The sequence below is a fragment of the Chanodichthys erythropterus genome, chromosome 8, assembly GCF_024489055.1.
Source record: "Chanodichthys erythropterus isolate Z2021 chromosome 8, ASM2448905v1, whole genome shotgun sequence".
Classification (NCBI taxonomy): domain Eukaryota; kingdom Metazoa; phylum Chordata; class Actinopteri; order Cypriniformes; family Xenocyprididae; genus Chanodichthys; species Chanodichthys erythropterus.
In genome coordinates this window covers 38,402,877-38,419,264 of record NC_090228.1, presented here as the reverse complement: position 1 = coordinate 38,419,264, position 16,388 = coordinate 38,402,877, and the positions used below count along the sequence as shown (strand labels likewise).

Below are 16,388 nucleotides of genomic sequence, written 5' to 3'. Positions count from 1 at the left end.
CCTGACATTTGTGCTTGTTTCAGTTGTTCATAAACATAGTAATGGCAAAAGTGTCATTACACTGTATTCAGCATGACTACCAGCTAGGCTACCATAATATGTGAGGAACATGTATGTACATGTTTGTATTTTTGAAGGAATAACATTTAGGCGTGGTTATTGAAAAAACGTATGTCACTGAAATAAGGCCACAAAACAAATATTAAATATGTGTTCACAAGACTTCTGGGTATTGGAGGTTATAGACTAGAATTTTTGCTTCAAAATGATCCTGCCTACTCGTTCATATAAAACAATATATTGATTTAAATTTTGTAAGACACTTTTTGTTGAGTAAGACAGTATTCATGGAGGCGTGAATCTTCATGAATAATGCTGTAATTCACACCTGAAAAGACAAAGACCTGCATAATGTCCCGTATAGACCCTATTCAGAGCAGCGCCATCTTTGATTTGTAATGGGAATGAAAAATGAAAGCGAGGCTGTGAGGGAGACTTACCGTCTTCTTAATGGCATCCGCTGTAAAAAGCTGTATAAAGCTCCTAAATCACTTATAATTTTCCAAAGCTCATGTTGTCTGGAGTTTTTGTCTGCTGAAATTCCTTAGAAAGATGTTTTTGCAGTGTTTCATCAGCAGAACAATCCAAAAACACATTAAATAACAGTACATCCTACTTAAGAGATGTATATCTATCTGTGGGTCATTATCTGGTCACTATGATTCTCAAATCAGTGAGATAAAAGAAAACCCCCTCTGTGAGCATGCTGATAAAACTACTGTATTAATGTTAATATTATGTACACTCTTAACAGATAACATGATTTTTGTGATCTCATGCATATGTTTTTAAAAGAAGTCTCATGCTTATCAAGCCTGTATTTATTTGATCAAAAATAAAGAAAAAAAAAAAAACAGCAATACTGTGAAATATTATTACAATTTAAAATAATGGTTTTCTATTTTAATATGCTTTAAAATATAATGTATTTCTGTGGCTCATAGTTGAATAACAAGAGTTCAGTACATGGAAATGACATACAGTGAGTCTCAAACTCCATTGTTTCCTCCTTCTTATATAAATCTCATTTGTTTAAAAGACCTCCGCAGAACAGGCGAATCTCAACATAACACCGACTGTTACGTAACAGTCGGGGTGTACGCCCCCAATATTTGCATATGCCAGCTCATGTTCACAACATTATGAAAGGCATTACACAAGGGCAGACAGTATTAACGTCTGGATGTGCACAGCTGAATCATCAGGCTAGGTAAGCAAGCAAGGACAATAGCGAAAAATGGCAGATGGAGCAATAATAACTGACATGATCCATGATAACATGATATTTTTAGTGATATTTGTAAATTGTCTTTATAAATGTTTCGTTAGCATGTTGCTAATGTACTGTTAAATGTGGTTAAAGTTACCATCGTTTCTTACTGTATTCACGGAGACTAGAGCCGTCGCTATTTTCATTTTTTAAACACTTGCAGTCTGTATAATGCATAAACACAACTTCATTCTTTATAAATCTCTCCAACAGTGTAGCATTAGCCGTTAGCCACAGAGCACTATCAAACTCATTCAGAATCAAATGTAAACATCCAAATAAATACCATACTTACGCGATTAGACATGCTGCATGATGAACACTTTGTAAAGATCCATTTTGAGGGTTATATTAGCTGTGTAAACTTTGTTTATGCAGTGATAGAGTCGAGAGCTCTGGGGGGGGAGGAGAGCGCAAGCAATTAAAAGGGCAGCAGCCCTGCATCGGCGCATTTCTAATTATGCCCCAAAATAGGCAGTTAAAAAAATTATTTTAAAAAAATCTATGGAGTATTTTGAGCTGAAACTTCACAGACACATTCAGGGGACACCTTAGACTTATATTACATCTTGTAAAAAAAGTTCGAGGGCACCTTTAATGATTACTAGATGGTGAGTTATGTTCTGAATAATTTTATTGTCTGAACAGTTCTTATTTAAAGGGGTCATATAATTTTAACTTTTACAAGATGTAAAATAAGTCTCTGATGTACTCAGAGTGAGTATGTGAAGTTTTCACGGAAAAGGATTAGGGCCAAGCCATAATAAAAAAATATAAAACCAACTCAAGATTAAAGTCCTTATTAAGTGAGATTAAACTCGTTACATTTCAAGAAAAAAAAAGTCAATAAAATGTTGAGAATAAACACACAAGTTTTTTCTCAAAACATAATGACGTTATTCTCAAAGTTTAATGAGTTTATTCTCGACATTTCATTGACTTTTTTCTTGAAGTTTTATTTAGACTTTTTTCTCAAAATTTAACGAGTTTAATCTCGCTTAATAATGACTTTAATCTTGAGATGGTTTTATTTTTTTATTATTGGTTGGCCTTAAAGCTGCAATAGGTAACTTTTGTAAAAATGTATTTTTTACATATTTGTTAAACCTGTCATTATGTCCTGACAGTAGAATATGAGACAGATAATCTGTGAAAAAATCAAGCTCCTCTGGCTCCTCCCAGTGGTCCTATTGCCATTTGCAGAAATACACCATTCCCAGTAAGAAACAACAAATCAGAGCCAGGAGGATTGTCTTAGCAGTGTCAATCAAGCTCGTGTGCACTGATCACACCCCTCTCATGCACAGCGCGACGCGTACAGGCGTTCAAATTCAAGATTACTGGTGTGCTGCAGCTTTGCTTATGCCGGACAAACAATCCAAACTGCCAATTCCTCGAGTGGCACCTGCTCACAAAATAAAGACGGGTAAACGGAAAAAGACAGATGACGATGATAAAAAAGCCAAAAAGAAAGAATTAGATAGAGCCCGAAATAAAACGAGGGTAAATATCGGAGCGGCTTTTCCGAGGTGGAGGGAGCTACGTGTCCTGAAAGGATTAAAAACCGATGCAGAGTTAGCCACATTTCTGCTTGACAAGTAAGTATCCCTGCTTGATTTGTTTCATTTTTTAAGAACTACACAACTAAGATAATTTCAAAACAGGCCTGCCCGTCCCCTGCCTGATGCTTCCTCTTCTCCCCGCCCGTTGGCTCCTCGAAGTCGCTGTGGGTGTGAATTCCTCGTCGGAGCCCATTGACTCGGTGTCAAAACTCTAGCCGCATAACATACAGATAAAATGTCACGCACTGTGCAAAGCAACTATTGAAACCTACTAATTCACTGGCTTGTCATGTTGCTGAAATAATGTACTAGCAAACCTTATTTAGCATTACATATCGATAGAATAATTACTTGCATACTGTAACGTTAGTTACCATTATATTATCATACTAGCTATTTATTACTTATAGAAATAGTGCAACGTCATATAGTTACATTACATGTATTGCAAAATACGTAATGTTTTGAGGACCAAGTTTGTAGTCAAAGTATGGGCAGGCCATAGTCAATGTAAATCATATTGTTGATGTTTCGTCCATACCAGTGAATGTGCCATAATTGTTTATCTGCCGTCATCGGTGGCCCTGCTTGCTTACTAGCCTGCGCGTTCACGGCAGGCTCCGTTGTGATGGCGGAGGAGCTGTGGAGGGAGGGCTGTAGCGCAGCAGAGAGCAAGGGGGAGTGACCTGTGAGTTGTGCTTGTTCAAATTTTCAGGCTAAGTCAACGTTTTCTAAAAACTCCCTACTGCAGCTTTAATCCTTTTCGGTAAGTTTTAGCTCAAAATACCAACAGATCATTTTTATAGCATGTAAAATTTGTCACTTTTTGAGGGTGAGCAAAAACACTACATTTGTGTATGTGTCCCTGAATGCAAATGAGCTGCTGCTCTCAAGAAGAGGGTGGAGTTTCAAGAGCTTGTGTTAGCACTTAGCAGTTCCGATTAACATTACAGTACCTCACGCAGTTTCACTGAAAATGTCAGAAACTGTTCAGCCTTTTATGTTCAAACTAAAGTTGGACAATGATGGAGACTCAAGAAGAAGTGACAACATGTAGAATGCAACAGGATGTTTCTGAATGGTTAGTTGATGAATTTATGTAGCTGATGTGGAGTTTACTATCTTAAAGTCAATAATTAGCATATTCTGTTATGATAATCTATAAGTGGCTCCTGTGGGAACTGTTGTAAGATGCTTACAGAGCCAGAGAATATATTTGATGCATGACATGTCAAAAGGTATGAATCAGTTCAACAGTAACATACATTTTGGGGGGGTCGTACTATGAGGTGGGGATGTGAAGATGTGAAAAAATGGAGGAAGAGCACAATCACCCATCTGTACTGATCTGAATCAACATTAGAATGTGGTGAAGAGGCTCTTTGCTCTGATGAAAGTGAAGTATATTAATATATTGAATTATTTGTGTTCATTACAGCACAGAGAGCAGCAGCGGGACGATCACATGACAGATATAGAAAGAAAACACTGACATTATTCACCACAACACTACATGATGAATTCAGACCACATGTTATCTGGATTGAACTGATGATGATTTGACTCAAACCTTCTAAACAGGATTGAATTTACAGAAGTGAATGATCTGACAACTCTGAGAAAAGATAAAACAACAACAAGGTTTATTTCAAGTAAACTGGCTTAGATTAGAATAATTGTGCTCATACTTTCACCGATCAAGAGTTTACAGTATGATCACATGATCTGGGTTGATATATTACACATTTATTAATAAATGTATTGATTTTGCAAAAAAAATATTTTTTTTTATTGAATGATACATTTAAATGAATCACTTCAACGGAAGGTAATATTGATAGTAATAATAAAATGATTGATGTGACACTATAATAAGAACTGAATGACTGATTTTCATCAACACAAATAGAGTTTGAGAAAAGCACAGATACACACAGTCATCATGAAACACACATACACACACACACACACACACTGATCTCACTGTCTATATGAGGATTCATTACACACATTTATTCTGACATGTTATTTCACTGACAGAAGTTCAGCTGTAGTATTGTAATGACTATAGAGACAAATCAGACACAATTATTTGTTAGTTAACCAGTAGTTTTAAGCTCACTCTGGGGTCTGGCTTCCATCCCCCGAGAAGTTCTTAGTTACAAGTTTTATTGCCCAAAAGAATGTGGCTGCCGCATAGAGAGCAGAGAAGAGACACACAAAAACGTGCATCTTTCCTGCATTATCCACACATAACACAGACTCTCTTGCATTAATGTTTAGACAGACTGTTCTATAAATGAACATGCACATTCCCAGGAAATGGTGTCCATTATTACTGTTGCTTTATTACAATCATTGTATTCACATATGTATGTGTATGTTTTATGATACATTTAAGGTAACTTCAATCATGCCATGTTTAGTGTCTATGGGTTCATATCGAGAATATTTAAATGCTTGTGTATGCGGTATGTCCATACCTGTGCAACACATTGGTATTACAAGAATCTTTAATAGTTCTTCTTCAAAAACTCAACCAGTTAATCTGCTTGGTCATAAAAACCCTGACAAGGGGGTGTGTTGTCACCCGGAAATACAATATCTTCATTGGCCCCATCATTCCTAAGAGGTTGGAATTTGACCAGAGGTTAAAGGCCAGCGAAAAATGCCACTCCCTCTCTTTTCCTTGCTTCTGGGACCACTGAACAGACGTCTCCTTGCTGAAGGCCTCTTCAGGCCAAGGACTGTAGGCCTAGGCATGCCGGCCTCGGCCTACCAACCAGCCATGTGCTCAACATCCAACATAGAAAAGACTGGCAACAACTTCAGACAAAATCCTCAAGATCTCTCCTCAACCTGCCGATCCGACGCTCCTCAGCCTAAAGGCATCTTGCAAGTATCGTACATTTTAACACTAAACAGCGATTTAGTATTGATTTGTAAGACTTACCTTTGCTATTGCTGAAGAAACTGATGATTCATTTCCAGATTGTCTTTGACTTTTTCCTATAGCTCTAGTAACAGTACCTCTTCCGGTTCAACCCTATCATTACTCATCCTTACCTACAGTACGTATGTGTGTGACCTTTGTTGTATGTTTTGTGTTTGTTAGTTTAGTTATGTGTTTGTGAGTTAGTTAATAAAGATTGTGCACAATACATGTTTGGTTCTGACTCCGTCTGCTAATAAATTGCCTCTTAAGTGATTTAGATCCCGATTTAGATATGGTACAATAAGAATGTTATTTTTCCATAACCTGGAAATTAACATTTCTTAAAATTAATAAACAATCAACACTGAGTGTTCACTGGACGAACAGGTTAATTGATTGTAATATTAATCTTAATGTAGCTACATCCAGTTAATCTGATTAACGGATTTACATATTCATAATTAATCATAATTAATAATCATAATGAGTTATGAATAATTATTCATATTTCCCCTTTGAGTTAATTCGCTACAGTATTAATGTAATAAAGAGAAAATAAGAGACTCTATAACATCTCACTGTTACTGATTCATCATGAGCTCAAAGCATTATGGGTAGAATCTCTCTACAGTCTATTCTGATTCATCACACTTTCACTGATGATCCAGGACTAACAATAAACCCAGGATAGAGCGGTTGAGTGAATGTGGTCTTGACTGTGTGGATGAGGCTCATTGTGTCTCCAGAGACGCTGTAGAAGGACAGAGTTCCTGCACTGTGATCCACATACATTCCTATTCTCCTGCTGATGGACTTTACTGGGAGTTTAGTCTCTATGTCATTGTGTATGAATGAATAACTGGAGGAAGAGAAGTACAAACTCCAGGACTGATCATTACGTCCAAACCAACACTCATCACTCGATCCCTTCCTTCTGATGCTCTTATATGACACTGATACATGCACACATCTCCCACTCCACTCAATCTCCCAGTAACAGCATCCACACACACTCTCTCTACACAACACCTGAAACACATCAAATCTGTCTGGATGATCAGGATACGGCTGGACTGTGTCAGTGACAGTAATCACTCTGTTCTTCTCAGACAAACGGAGGAATTTATTCACAGTGTTCAGATCCAGGTTGAGCTGATGGGAATCTGATGGAGATAAAACACATCTGAATCAGGAATTATGAATCTGATCTTTTAATGTTTCTGAACTCTTCATGTTCAATATATCATTATGTCTGTCTCAGGCTGTCTCAGTACAGTTTATCAGATATCCTGTGAAAATCATAATTTACATCAGTGGCTCTCAACCTTTTTTGGGTCAGTTTAATCAGTCTTCCCTGAATATTAATGTTGATTATTATTCTGTGTAGCATATGCACACTTATCAGGACCGTCAATAAAAACTGGAATCTTCAGAATGCTTCTCGCATGCTGGACTGTGTTGTAATCTCACTTCGGCTCCAGCCGGTCCAGAAAAAACAGACACTGACACCTTTGTTACCCTCCGAGGTAAAACAGAGGGCCCCATTTCCTAGCTCTTGGGACATCAAAGGGCCCCTCATGTGGACTAAGTGCCAGATCACATTCCAACACACACCCCACACACCACGCACACACAGACACACACACACACACACACACACACACACACACACACACACACACACACACACACAAACATGCACTGAAGACTGTATGTGTAAAATATGACTATGCCAAAATGTACCCGTCATGTATGTCAAGGCATGTATGTTTCCTAGTGTTTAGACTTAGTTTAAATAACTATAGTTGAGTTAGTTTTAGTTTTAATGATAAATTTGTCTGTAAACATAACTTCTTTTATATGCTTTTTTTTTTAATCTGTCAAGTTTGGATTCCTTTTAAAGCGATTTCCACGTCTCATTCACCTATGTATATCACATGGCTGTCAAAGGCATTGTTCTATTTGTTTAATGATACTGTGAAGAAAGTACTCCATCTCGAAATCCGATCTGATAGTCATAAATTATGCAAATTCAGCTAGGAGACAAGACAAAGGAAAAGCTTGCCCGCCAACTTTGCACCTATGTCATTGGCTATTCCACCTCAAGGAGGTGTGTTCCTTTTCTCTACTTTCACTTTTGTATATACAGGTGCTGGTCATATAATTAGAATATCATCAAAAAGTTGATTTATTTCACTAATTCCATTCAAAAAGTGAAACTTGAATATTATATTCATTCATTACACGCAGACTTATATATTTCAAATGTTTATTTCTTTTAATTTTGATGATTATAACTGACAACTAAGGAAAATCCCAAATTCAGTATCTCAGAAAATTAGAATATTGTGAAAAGGTTCAATATTGAAGACACCTGGTGCCACACTCTAATCAGCTAATTAACTCAAATCACCTGCAAAGGCCTTTAAATGGTCTCTCAGTCTAGTTCTGTAGGCTACACAATCATGGAGAAGACTGCTGACTTGACAGTTGTCCAAAAGACGACCATTGACACCTTGCACAAGGAGGGCAAGACACAAAAGGTCATTGCAAAAGAGGCTGGCTGTTCACAGAGCTCTGTGTCCAAGCACATTAATAGAGAGGCGAAGGGAAGGAAAAGATGTGGTAGAAAAAAGTGTACAAGCAATAGGGATAACCGCACCCTGGAGAGGATTGTGAAACAAAACCCATTCAAAAATGTGGGGGAGATTCACAAAGAGTGGACTGCAGCTGGAGTCAGTGCTTCAAGAACCACTATGCACAGACGTATGCAAGACATGAGTTTCAGCTGTCGCATTCCTTGTGTCAAGCCACTCTTGAACAACAGACAGCGTCAGAAGCGACTCAAAGACAAAAAGGACTGGACTGCTGCTGAGTGGTCCAAAGTTATGTTCTCTGATAAAAGTAAATTTTGCATTTCCTTTGGAAATCAGGGTCCCAGAGTCTGGAGGAAGAGAGGAGAGGCACACAATCCACGTTGCTTGAGGTCCAGTGTAAAGTTTCCACAGTCAGTGATGGTTTGGAGTGCCATGTCATCTGCTGGTGTTGGTCCACTGTGTTTTCTGAGGTCCAAGGTCAACGCAGCTGTATACCAGGAAGTTTTAGAGCACTTCATGCTTCCTGCTGCTGACCAACTTTATGGAGATGCAGATTTCATTTTCCAACAGGACTTGGCACCTGCACACAGTGCCAAAGCTACCTGTACCTGGTTTAAGGACCATGGTATCCCTGTTCTTAATTGGCCAGCAAACTCGCCTGACCTTAACCCCATAGAAAATCTATGCAGTATTGTGAAGAGGAAGATGCGATATGCCAGGCCCAACAATGCAGAAGAGCTGAAGGCCACTATCAGAGCAACCTGGGCTCTCATAACACCTGAGCAGTGCCACAGACATCGACTCCATGCCACGCCGCATTGCTGCAGTAATTCAGGAAAAAGGAGCCCCAACTAATTATTGAGTGCTGTACATGCTCATACTTTTCATGTTCATATTTTTCAGTTGGCCAAGATTTCTAAAAATCCTTTCTTTGTATTGGTCTTAAGTAATATTCTAATTTTCTGAGATACTGAATTTGGGATTTTCCTTAGTTGTCAGTTATAATCATCAAAATTAAAAGAAATAAACATTTGAAATACATCAGTCTGTGTATAATCACTTTTTGAATGGAATTAGTGAAATAAATCAACTTTTTGATGATATTCTAATTATATGACCAGCACCTGTATGTGTATATCCTGTGTATAGCCGTATAACCTCTGTATTCGTAGTTTGCATATATTAAACACCTTATTCATGCTTGATTTTTCTTTTTGCTCATTTCAACAAAACCCAGGTCACTTTAACGTTTCGATCCTATCCTTGCTTTACGTTTGGATGCTAGAATAGGAAGTCTTTCTCGTGGCCAGAGAAAAATCTTCCTTTCGATAATTCTGTGAGGAGCTAAAGGTTTGCTGGACAAACCGACGGTTTCTCTAAATAATTATTAAACCAGAACTAATCATATATGTAATTGATTATAATTCGCTGTAATTAATTCACAATATATGTTTAATTCCCCCTTGGGTCGATATAGGCATAATAATAAATCATAAAGCTTTATTATATTCATATATCCAACTCATAAATTAATTAATAACTGTACGAAATCGCTACATCTGTGTTTATTATAATTTAAAAGCCAATTATATTTACACCTTTCAAATGTTTAGGGTCAGTATGATTCTTTTTTTAAAAGAAACTGATACTTTAATTCAGCAAGAGTCCATTAAATTGATTCAACAGTAAGTGTAATAATTTGATTTATACATTTTTTAAGCATTGTAGGTCTACTGTTGGTGATTTTCAGTGTTGTAGACTTTAGCTTTCTTTAAAGAGATAAAATCCTGTTTGGGATAAAATCATAGTTGTAATTTTCCAGAGGAGGTTTCAGTTTGTTCTTTCCTGAAACTCTTGAAAAGTTTTTTTTTTTTTTTTTTTTTTTCTCTACTGTGATTTTCCCTCTAAATCTTGGATGTTTTTAATTGGCTTTCAGTGAAAAATAATCATATTTATTCATTAGTTTTAGAAGATATCCTGTTTTTGAAGAATATGTTAAATCACCTGCAGTGTTGTCCTGATTCACATCTTTGTTAAAGTCACGATTAATAAATTTGCATCAAACTCATGCATTCAGATATTCACGGTGGAGGAGCAAGTTTTGCGACAGCTCGTGCTGCTCACATGGTCGGTTGCATGAATGTCTGCTGTGAATAAAATGGAACATGCTTGGAATAATTAGAATTAATTAATATTTAATGTAGTAATATATTTATTATTTGATTATTTAAATCTCCTGTTTAAAAGCACTAAGACAAACAAACTAAATAGTTAAATTGGTTTTGTCTTGCATTTTATCTCAAATTGTCATTTTAAAAATGGGGAATCTAGTGGAAATAAGTTGAAGCTGCTTGGTTTATATTTTTAATGTAATATAATAGGCTACATATTTTAAAAGGTTGGCTAACGCACACCTGTTACTGCCAGAATAAATCAGAGATGTGGATTCAGACATCAATTAAATTACCACACGACCTTGGCATTTGTCAAAAAATAGTAGTTATTTCAGCTGGGGATTTTTATGCGGATGGTCGGAGAAAAACACAGACATTCTGGATTCGGATGGCAATAAAATCACAGACTACCCCCTGTAAATGGTGAACATACCTTGTGTCCCCCTGAGAAACAATTACCGGCCAAGTAGGGCTTATAGTTATGCTCTTTGTAAATGTGGAAAATGTGCAATAAAATAAAAATTATAGTAATATGCAAATGCATTTGAAGCGTTCACGTTGAGTAGAATGTTGTTATAATGTTGCAGATCATTTTCTTTTGCAAGTAATTACAAGTTTCATCTTGTAAATATTTGGCATATACAAATGCCACCTAAGAACACCTCAACACCCCCCTATTGAAGATATTGCTTCCATCGACCCCCCCACACTCTCTGCACGAAGAACATGACCACACTTTGAGTTTTTTTGCTTGTTTCTTAGTGACTTACATTGTAGGAAGTCGTTCCTGGTTCTGGGAACAATGTTGGTGAAAGTGACTGTGGAAATCAAGAGACATGAAGAGTGTGATTATCATGTCAAGAGAAAATGATCCCTGCATCCGTTCCTAAGACATTTCTAATATGATCTTCTACATGATATGAGATGATGGAGGATCATTTCTGAGAGCAGATGAATCTCCAGGACTTTACCTCTGTCAGAGATCTTCTTCAGCTCCTCTTTGCAGAAATCCTCCAGTTTGTCTCTCAGCTGAAGGACAGATTCTCTCACAACATCAAAAGAGGAGAGAGAACTGAAGGGATCATCATTTACATCTGTGGATTCAGGAGGAGCTGAGAGAGACTGGAAACTCTACAGAAAACAGAAATCAAAGTACATCACCTCCACACTTCAGCCAATAACCTGCACTACTGTCAGATTTGAGCAGCTCTTGTTGATCTTTAGTAACTCTCCTCAATCCAGCACTTTCACAGCATCAGATTCATTCTTCTCATATTCATTATATCATGTTAGAGCTGTAAGATCTAGTGTTTGACACTTACACTATATGTGAACTTTCTAGGAAAACACTTGATGATCAAACATCTGACAATAACATAAATGTAACAGATCAAGAGCATCAATGGAGTCACATGACAGGGTTGAGTAGATTTGATCAGGAAAAGCAGTTCAAAGTCAACGAGTAGATTGACCATTATTTATAATTTTTGAGCAGTTAGTGGCTCTGAAATTCACAAGGACTCTTAGGACACGATCCTAATGTTTTTTGGCCTCACTTCCTGTTTGAGGACTTCACTTTCAAATTCATTAATGTGTTACTGAAAATTAATATACAAGGTTTCAGCAGGACTGAAGATTATATGATTTTGGTAAACATTAACCAAAATGTGTAATTATAAGTCAGAGAATGTAAAAATATAAGTAAATAGATGATGGGTAAAAAAAATCTAGCTCGTGGAAACTTCAACTAAAATAGTAAATATTAATTAAATTTTGAGCTGTTGTTGTCTGGAAGCTCAATATATCTTTCAGAAAAATGTTTCCTAAGAGATTTCCAGAGCTGAACTGCATTTGTAAGTGCGTCTCTTTCAAAAGAAGAAGATCAGATGAGAGTCTGACTGATGATTATATAATAACCGAACACACAGATCAACACTTCAGTCAACGGCTCATTCTGCTCTCATGAAATGTTTCTCTGTGAGTCTCTTGCTCAAGTCCACTATGATCCTGTTCTTCTAGATCTCTGTTACCTGCAGGAAATGGATGTGATCCTGTGTGTGTGAAAGCTGCTCCAGCTCAGCGTCTCTCCTCCTCAGATCATTGATCTCCTGCTCCAGTCGCTCCAGTCGTCCTTCAGCTCGACTCACTGCAGTCTTTTCCTGATCTCTGATCCGCTGTGTGGCCTCAGAGTGGCTTCTCTCAATGGAGCGGATGAGCTCAGTGAAGATCCTCTCACTGTCCTCCACTGCTGTCTGTGCAGAGCGCTGTTAGGACACACATCACAATCACACAGTGGCTTCAGTGAGTCCTGACTGAGACTTCTCAAACTTCTCTTCTTCTCCAGACTCACCTTATGAGACTCCACAGCCTCTCTCAGCTGCTGAAGATCTTTCTCTCTCTGCTGGATCCTCTGCTGGAACCACCTCTGCGTCTCCTTCAGCTGGTGCTAAAGGACAAACCAATCACAGGAGAAACATCACATAAATCAAGTAAACAGATATGAATCCAGTATCAGTGAAGTGCTGAGATTGAGCGGTTAAAGATCTTGCATGATAAGGTTATAGGTTCAGTCATAAGTGTCAGCATTATTTCATCAATGTCTAGTTTTATAGGGATAGTTCACCCAGAAATGTAAATTCTTTCATTGTTTTACTCATCCTCATGTCTTTCCAAACTTGTGTAATTTTCTCTTGTATAATATTCTGAATAATGTCTCTGTTTCTAGAACCCAAATCAAATATGGTGACCAGAAACAACATCAAACCCCATTGGCTCATGCATGTCACATGACTAAACATGCCAACAATTCTTCTTTATGCTTCCAAAATTGCACACTCTCTTGAGTAGGTAATTATTTTAAATTGTAATTATTTTGTGACTGCTAAAAAAGTATGTTCAATATAGTATGAATGTAATCTAGACATACTACATTCACCATTTTGTCATTATCATGTGATCTAACAGCATCAGTTGTGTTGCTTCTGTGGCCTCATGGGAACGACACTTCAGAATCTCTGAACTTTTTGCCCACTCTTGTATGAGTACTGTGAATTCAGACATACTTCTTGTGTCACATACATGTTTTTGAGGTGCTCTATAGTAGGGATTTCAGATGAAGCCTTAAGGCCTGTACACACCGGGACGAATATCGCACGCGTTTATCGTCAGCGTTTTTCGAGACGTTTTTTGTGTTCACACCCAAGCGATTTTCACCGGCGATGCGCCGAGTGAAAGTGCAAATTCACTCCCTGACAGTATGTGGCGCTTGTGCTTAACGGTAGTGCAAATAAACATATGATATTAATAAAGTTAAAGAAGATAAAAAAAAATGCATATAGGCCTATAAAATGGCATATGCCATTTTATATATATATGTATGTATGTATATATATATTATATATATATATATATATATATATATAGTCAGAAACGGTAGTGCAAATAAGTCACAATGACAGTAGTGCAAGTGAACGGTAGTGTAAATAAACATATTTATGAAACAGACATTCTCAACTATATTTCTTGAATGTAAAAGAAAAAAAAAGTAAAAATACAGAAATAATACACATCTATTGGTGTGGCCAAGAACTGGCAGAGCACCCATAGCGTGCGTCTCAATCAGCTCTCTAGTTCACTAGTCAGGGCACTGATCAGGGAGTCGGCCACATTCATTTACATGGTATACTGATACACTAGGAAGCTAGGGAGCTGTTTGACATGCAGGGATAGTTTGTAGGGTTCTTCCTCGTCTACTTTCTCTTCGTCGTCTTGTGTGCTCGGCAAGACCGTTTTGTGCTTGAGTGCCACCAAGTGGTGTTTTACTGTAACTTCAGCAGCTCCAGGCTCGTGAACAAAAGCGCCAATCTCATTGGTCGGCCATTTTTTAACGCGGCGTGTCAAACCAAAAAAACGAACCCGAGGCGTTTTTTTAAAAATGATGCTTTTACGCCTCACGTTTTTCGCGTCGGTGTGCACACTCACATTGGCGCCCGTTGTTTAGTCACGAGGCATTAAACGTCGGCGAAAATCGCGCGATATTCGTCCCGGTGTGAACAGGCCTTTAGATTACCCCCCTTAGAGTTGTATGGATTTATTTTATATGTAGTTCCAAACATATGTTCGGGAGGAGCCTAAACATTCAGTCCTGTCAATCAACATTACAAACGTATATAAGCAGCAGTCATTACGTCATCCCAGCGACAATTCTTCCAGCATCCCTCGTCCTCCCCATCTCCTCCTCTATTTCTCTTATTCTCCCTCTACGCAGTACTGTTATAGGGGGGTTTAACTTGAAGCTCCATTTACCATTCAGACTGAATGGGCAGGCGAACTTGTGAAGCTACCTTAATGTTCTTTTTGAAGATTGAAACTTTTGGACCCTACTGATTTTTAATATACGGACAGAGACATTCCCTAAAATACCTTCTTTTATGGTCCTCAGAGAAAAGAAAGTAATACCAGTTTCGGAATAACATAGTATTCCTAAATAATGAATGTTCATTTTTGGGGTGAACTGCTGGTCTATTATGCTTTTTTTCCCATGTTCATCTTTCTTTAGTGTGTGACTGTTTGTGCATGAAAAATCTCTGTAAAGTTACAAAGTCACTCTAAAGGCATTTACCACCTCCATTGTCTCCATTAAAACAGACATTAAATTATGAACCTGTAAATGATCATAATGGGACCCTTTAAGTTCATACCTGTTTCTCTGTCCTCTGTGCTGCAGCTGATACAGTGTCGTGGTTTTTATGTTCATCCATCATACACAGCACACATATACACTTCTGATCAGTGCAGCAGAAAACCTCAAGGATCTTGTCATGTTTCGGGCAGATCATCTCCTGCAGTCGTCCAGTGGCTTCAGTCAGATTGTGTCTCTTTCCTTTAAAGAAGGTCTCATGTTGTTCAAGGTGATTCTGACAGTAAGAGTTCAGACACACCAGACAGGACTTGACGGCTTTGTGTTTTCTTCCAATACAGACATCACACTGCACTTCTTCAGAGTAACAGTCAGCAGGAAGTTTAATCTTCTTCAGTTTCTCCACCATTTCAGCCAGAATGGTGTTTTTAGCTAAAGCAGGTCTTGGACTGAAGGTCTGTCTGCACTGAGGGCAGCTGTAGACTCCCGTCTGATCCTCCTGATCCCAGCAGCCTGTAATACAGATCTTACAGTAACTGTGTCCACAGGGAATGGCCACTGGATCCTTCAGGAGATCCAGACACACTGGACACATAAACTCATCCTGAGAAATTCTGGCTTCTGCCATTTTACTGCATGAATACAGAGACACAAACACACAACAGCTCAACTACACTTCAGTTTCAGTTTCTCTGAAGTCATGTGATTCCAGTTTCCTGGTTCTGTGTTTGAGTGTCGTGTGTAAAACAGGCATGTCTGTAAAGCAGCTTCCTCATTCCTGATCCTGAAGAGCCTCTTTCCTGATAAGCGTTTAGCTTCTGTGGGTGTTCCCACACACATTGTGTTTACTCAGTCTCAGACACACACTCAAAAAATAAAAGTTAGAGAGAAGCAAGACAACACCCTAAAAGTTCAGTAAATCTCTGTCCTAAATACTACACTGGTACTGCAGGACTGAAAACTGTGTCTTGAATTACTGTTCCTTAAAGTCACCATGAAATCAAAATCTTATTTTTTTTCTTTTATATCTTATATATTGATATAATACTGCAGAATTTATTATGACTGATTTATTCATGCATATCATTATTTGTTAAATTCATGTGCTCTCGTAATCTTTAATCAAAATAACTTCCCCTCCCTCTTGCAGT

At 37.9% G+C, this 16,388-nt stretch overlaps 1 protein-coding gene across 1 annotated transcript; it reads right to left on the bottom strand.

The window, feature by feature from the left end:
- Positions 1-4,256: 4,256 nt before the first annotated feature.
- LOC137024894 (tripartite motif-containing protein 16-like) lies at positions 4,257-15,871 on the bottom strand. The gene is made up of 6 exons (XM_067392847.1): positions 15,299-15,871; positions 12,949-13,044; positions 12,629-12,862; positions 11,570-11,729; positions 11,369-11,416; positions 4,257-6,990 (listed from the first exon to the last, which is right to left on the bottom strand). Exons 1-6 carry the CDS (start codon positions 15,863-15,865, stop codon positions 6,473-6,475), a joined length of 1,623 nt encoding a protein of 540 aa, XP_067248948.1. The 5' UTR covers positions 15,866-15,871; the 3' UTR covers positions 4,257-6,472.
- Positions 15,872-16,388: the final 517 nt, after the last annotated feature.

Excerpts from the sequence above, each read along its gene's own strand:
- LOC137024894 (XM_067392847.1), bottom strand. The coding sequence starts at position 15,865 with ATGGCAGAAGCCAGAATTTCTCAGGATGAGTTTATGTGTCCAGTGTGT. Across the intron at positions 11,417-11,569 it reads GAAGAAGATCTCTGACAGAG|TCACTTTCACCAACATTGTT; the intron begins GTAAAGTCCTGG and ends TGATTTCCACAG. Across the intron at positions 6,991-11,368 it reads CAGGAACGACTTCCTACAAT|ATTCCCATCAGCTCAACCTG; the intron begins GTAAGTCACTAA and ends TATCTCCATCAG.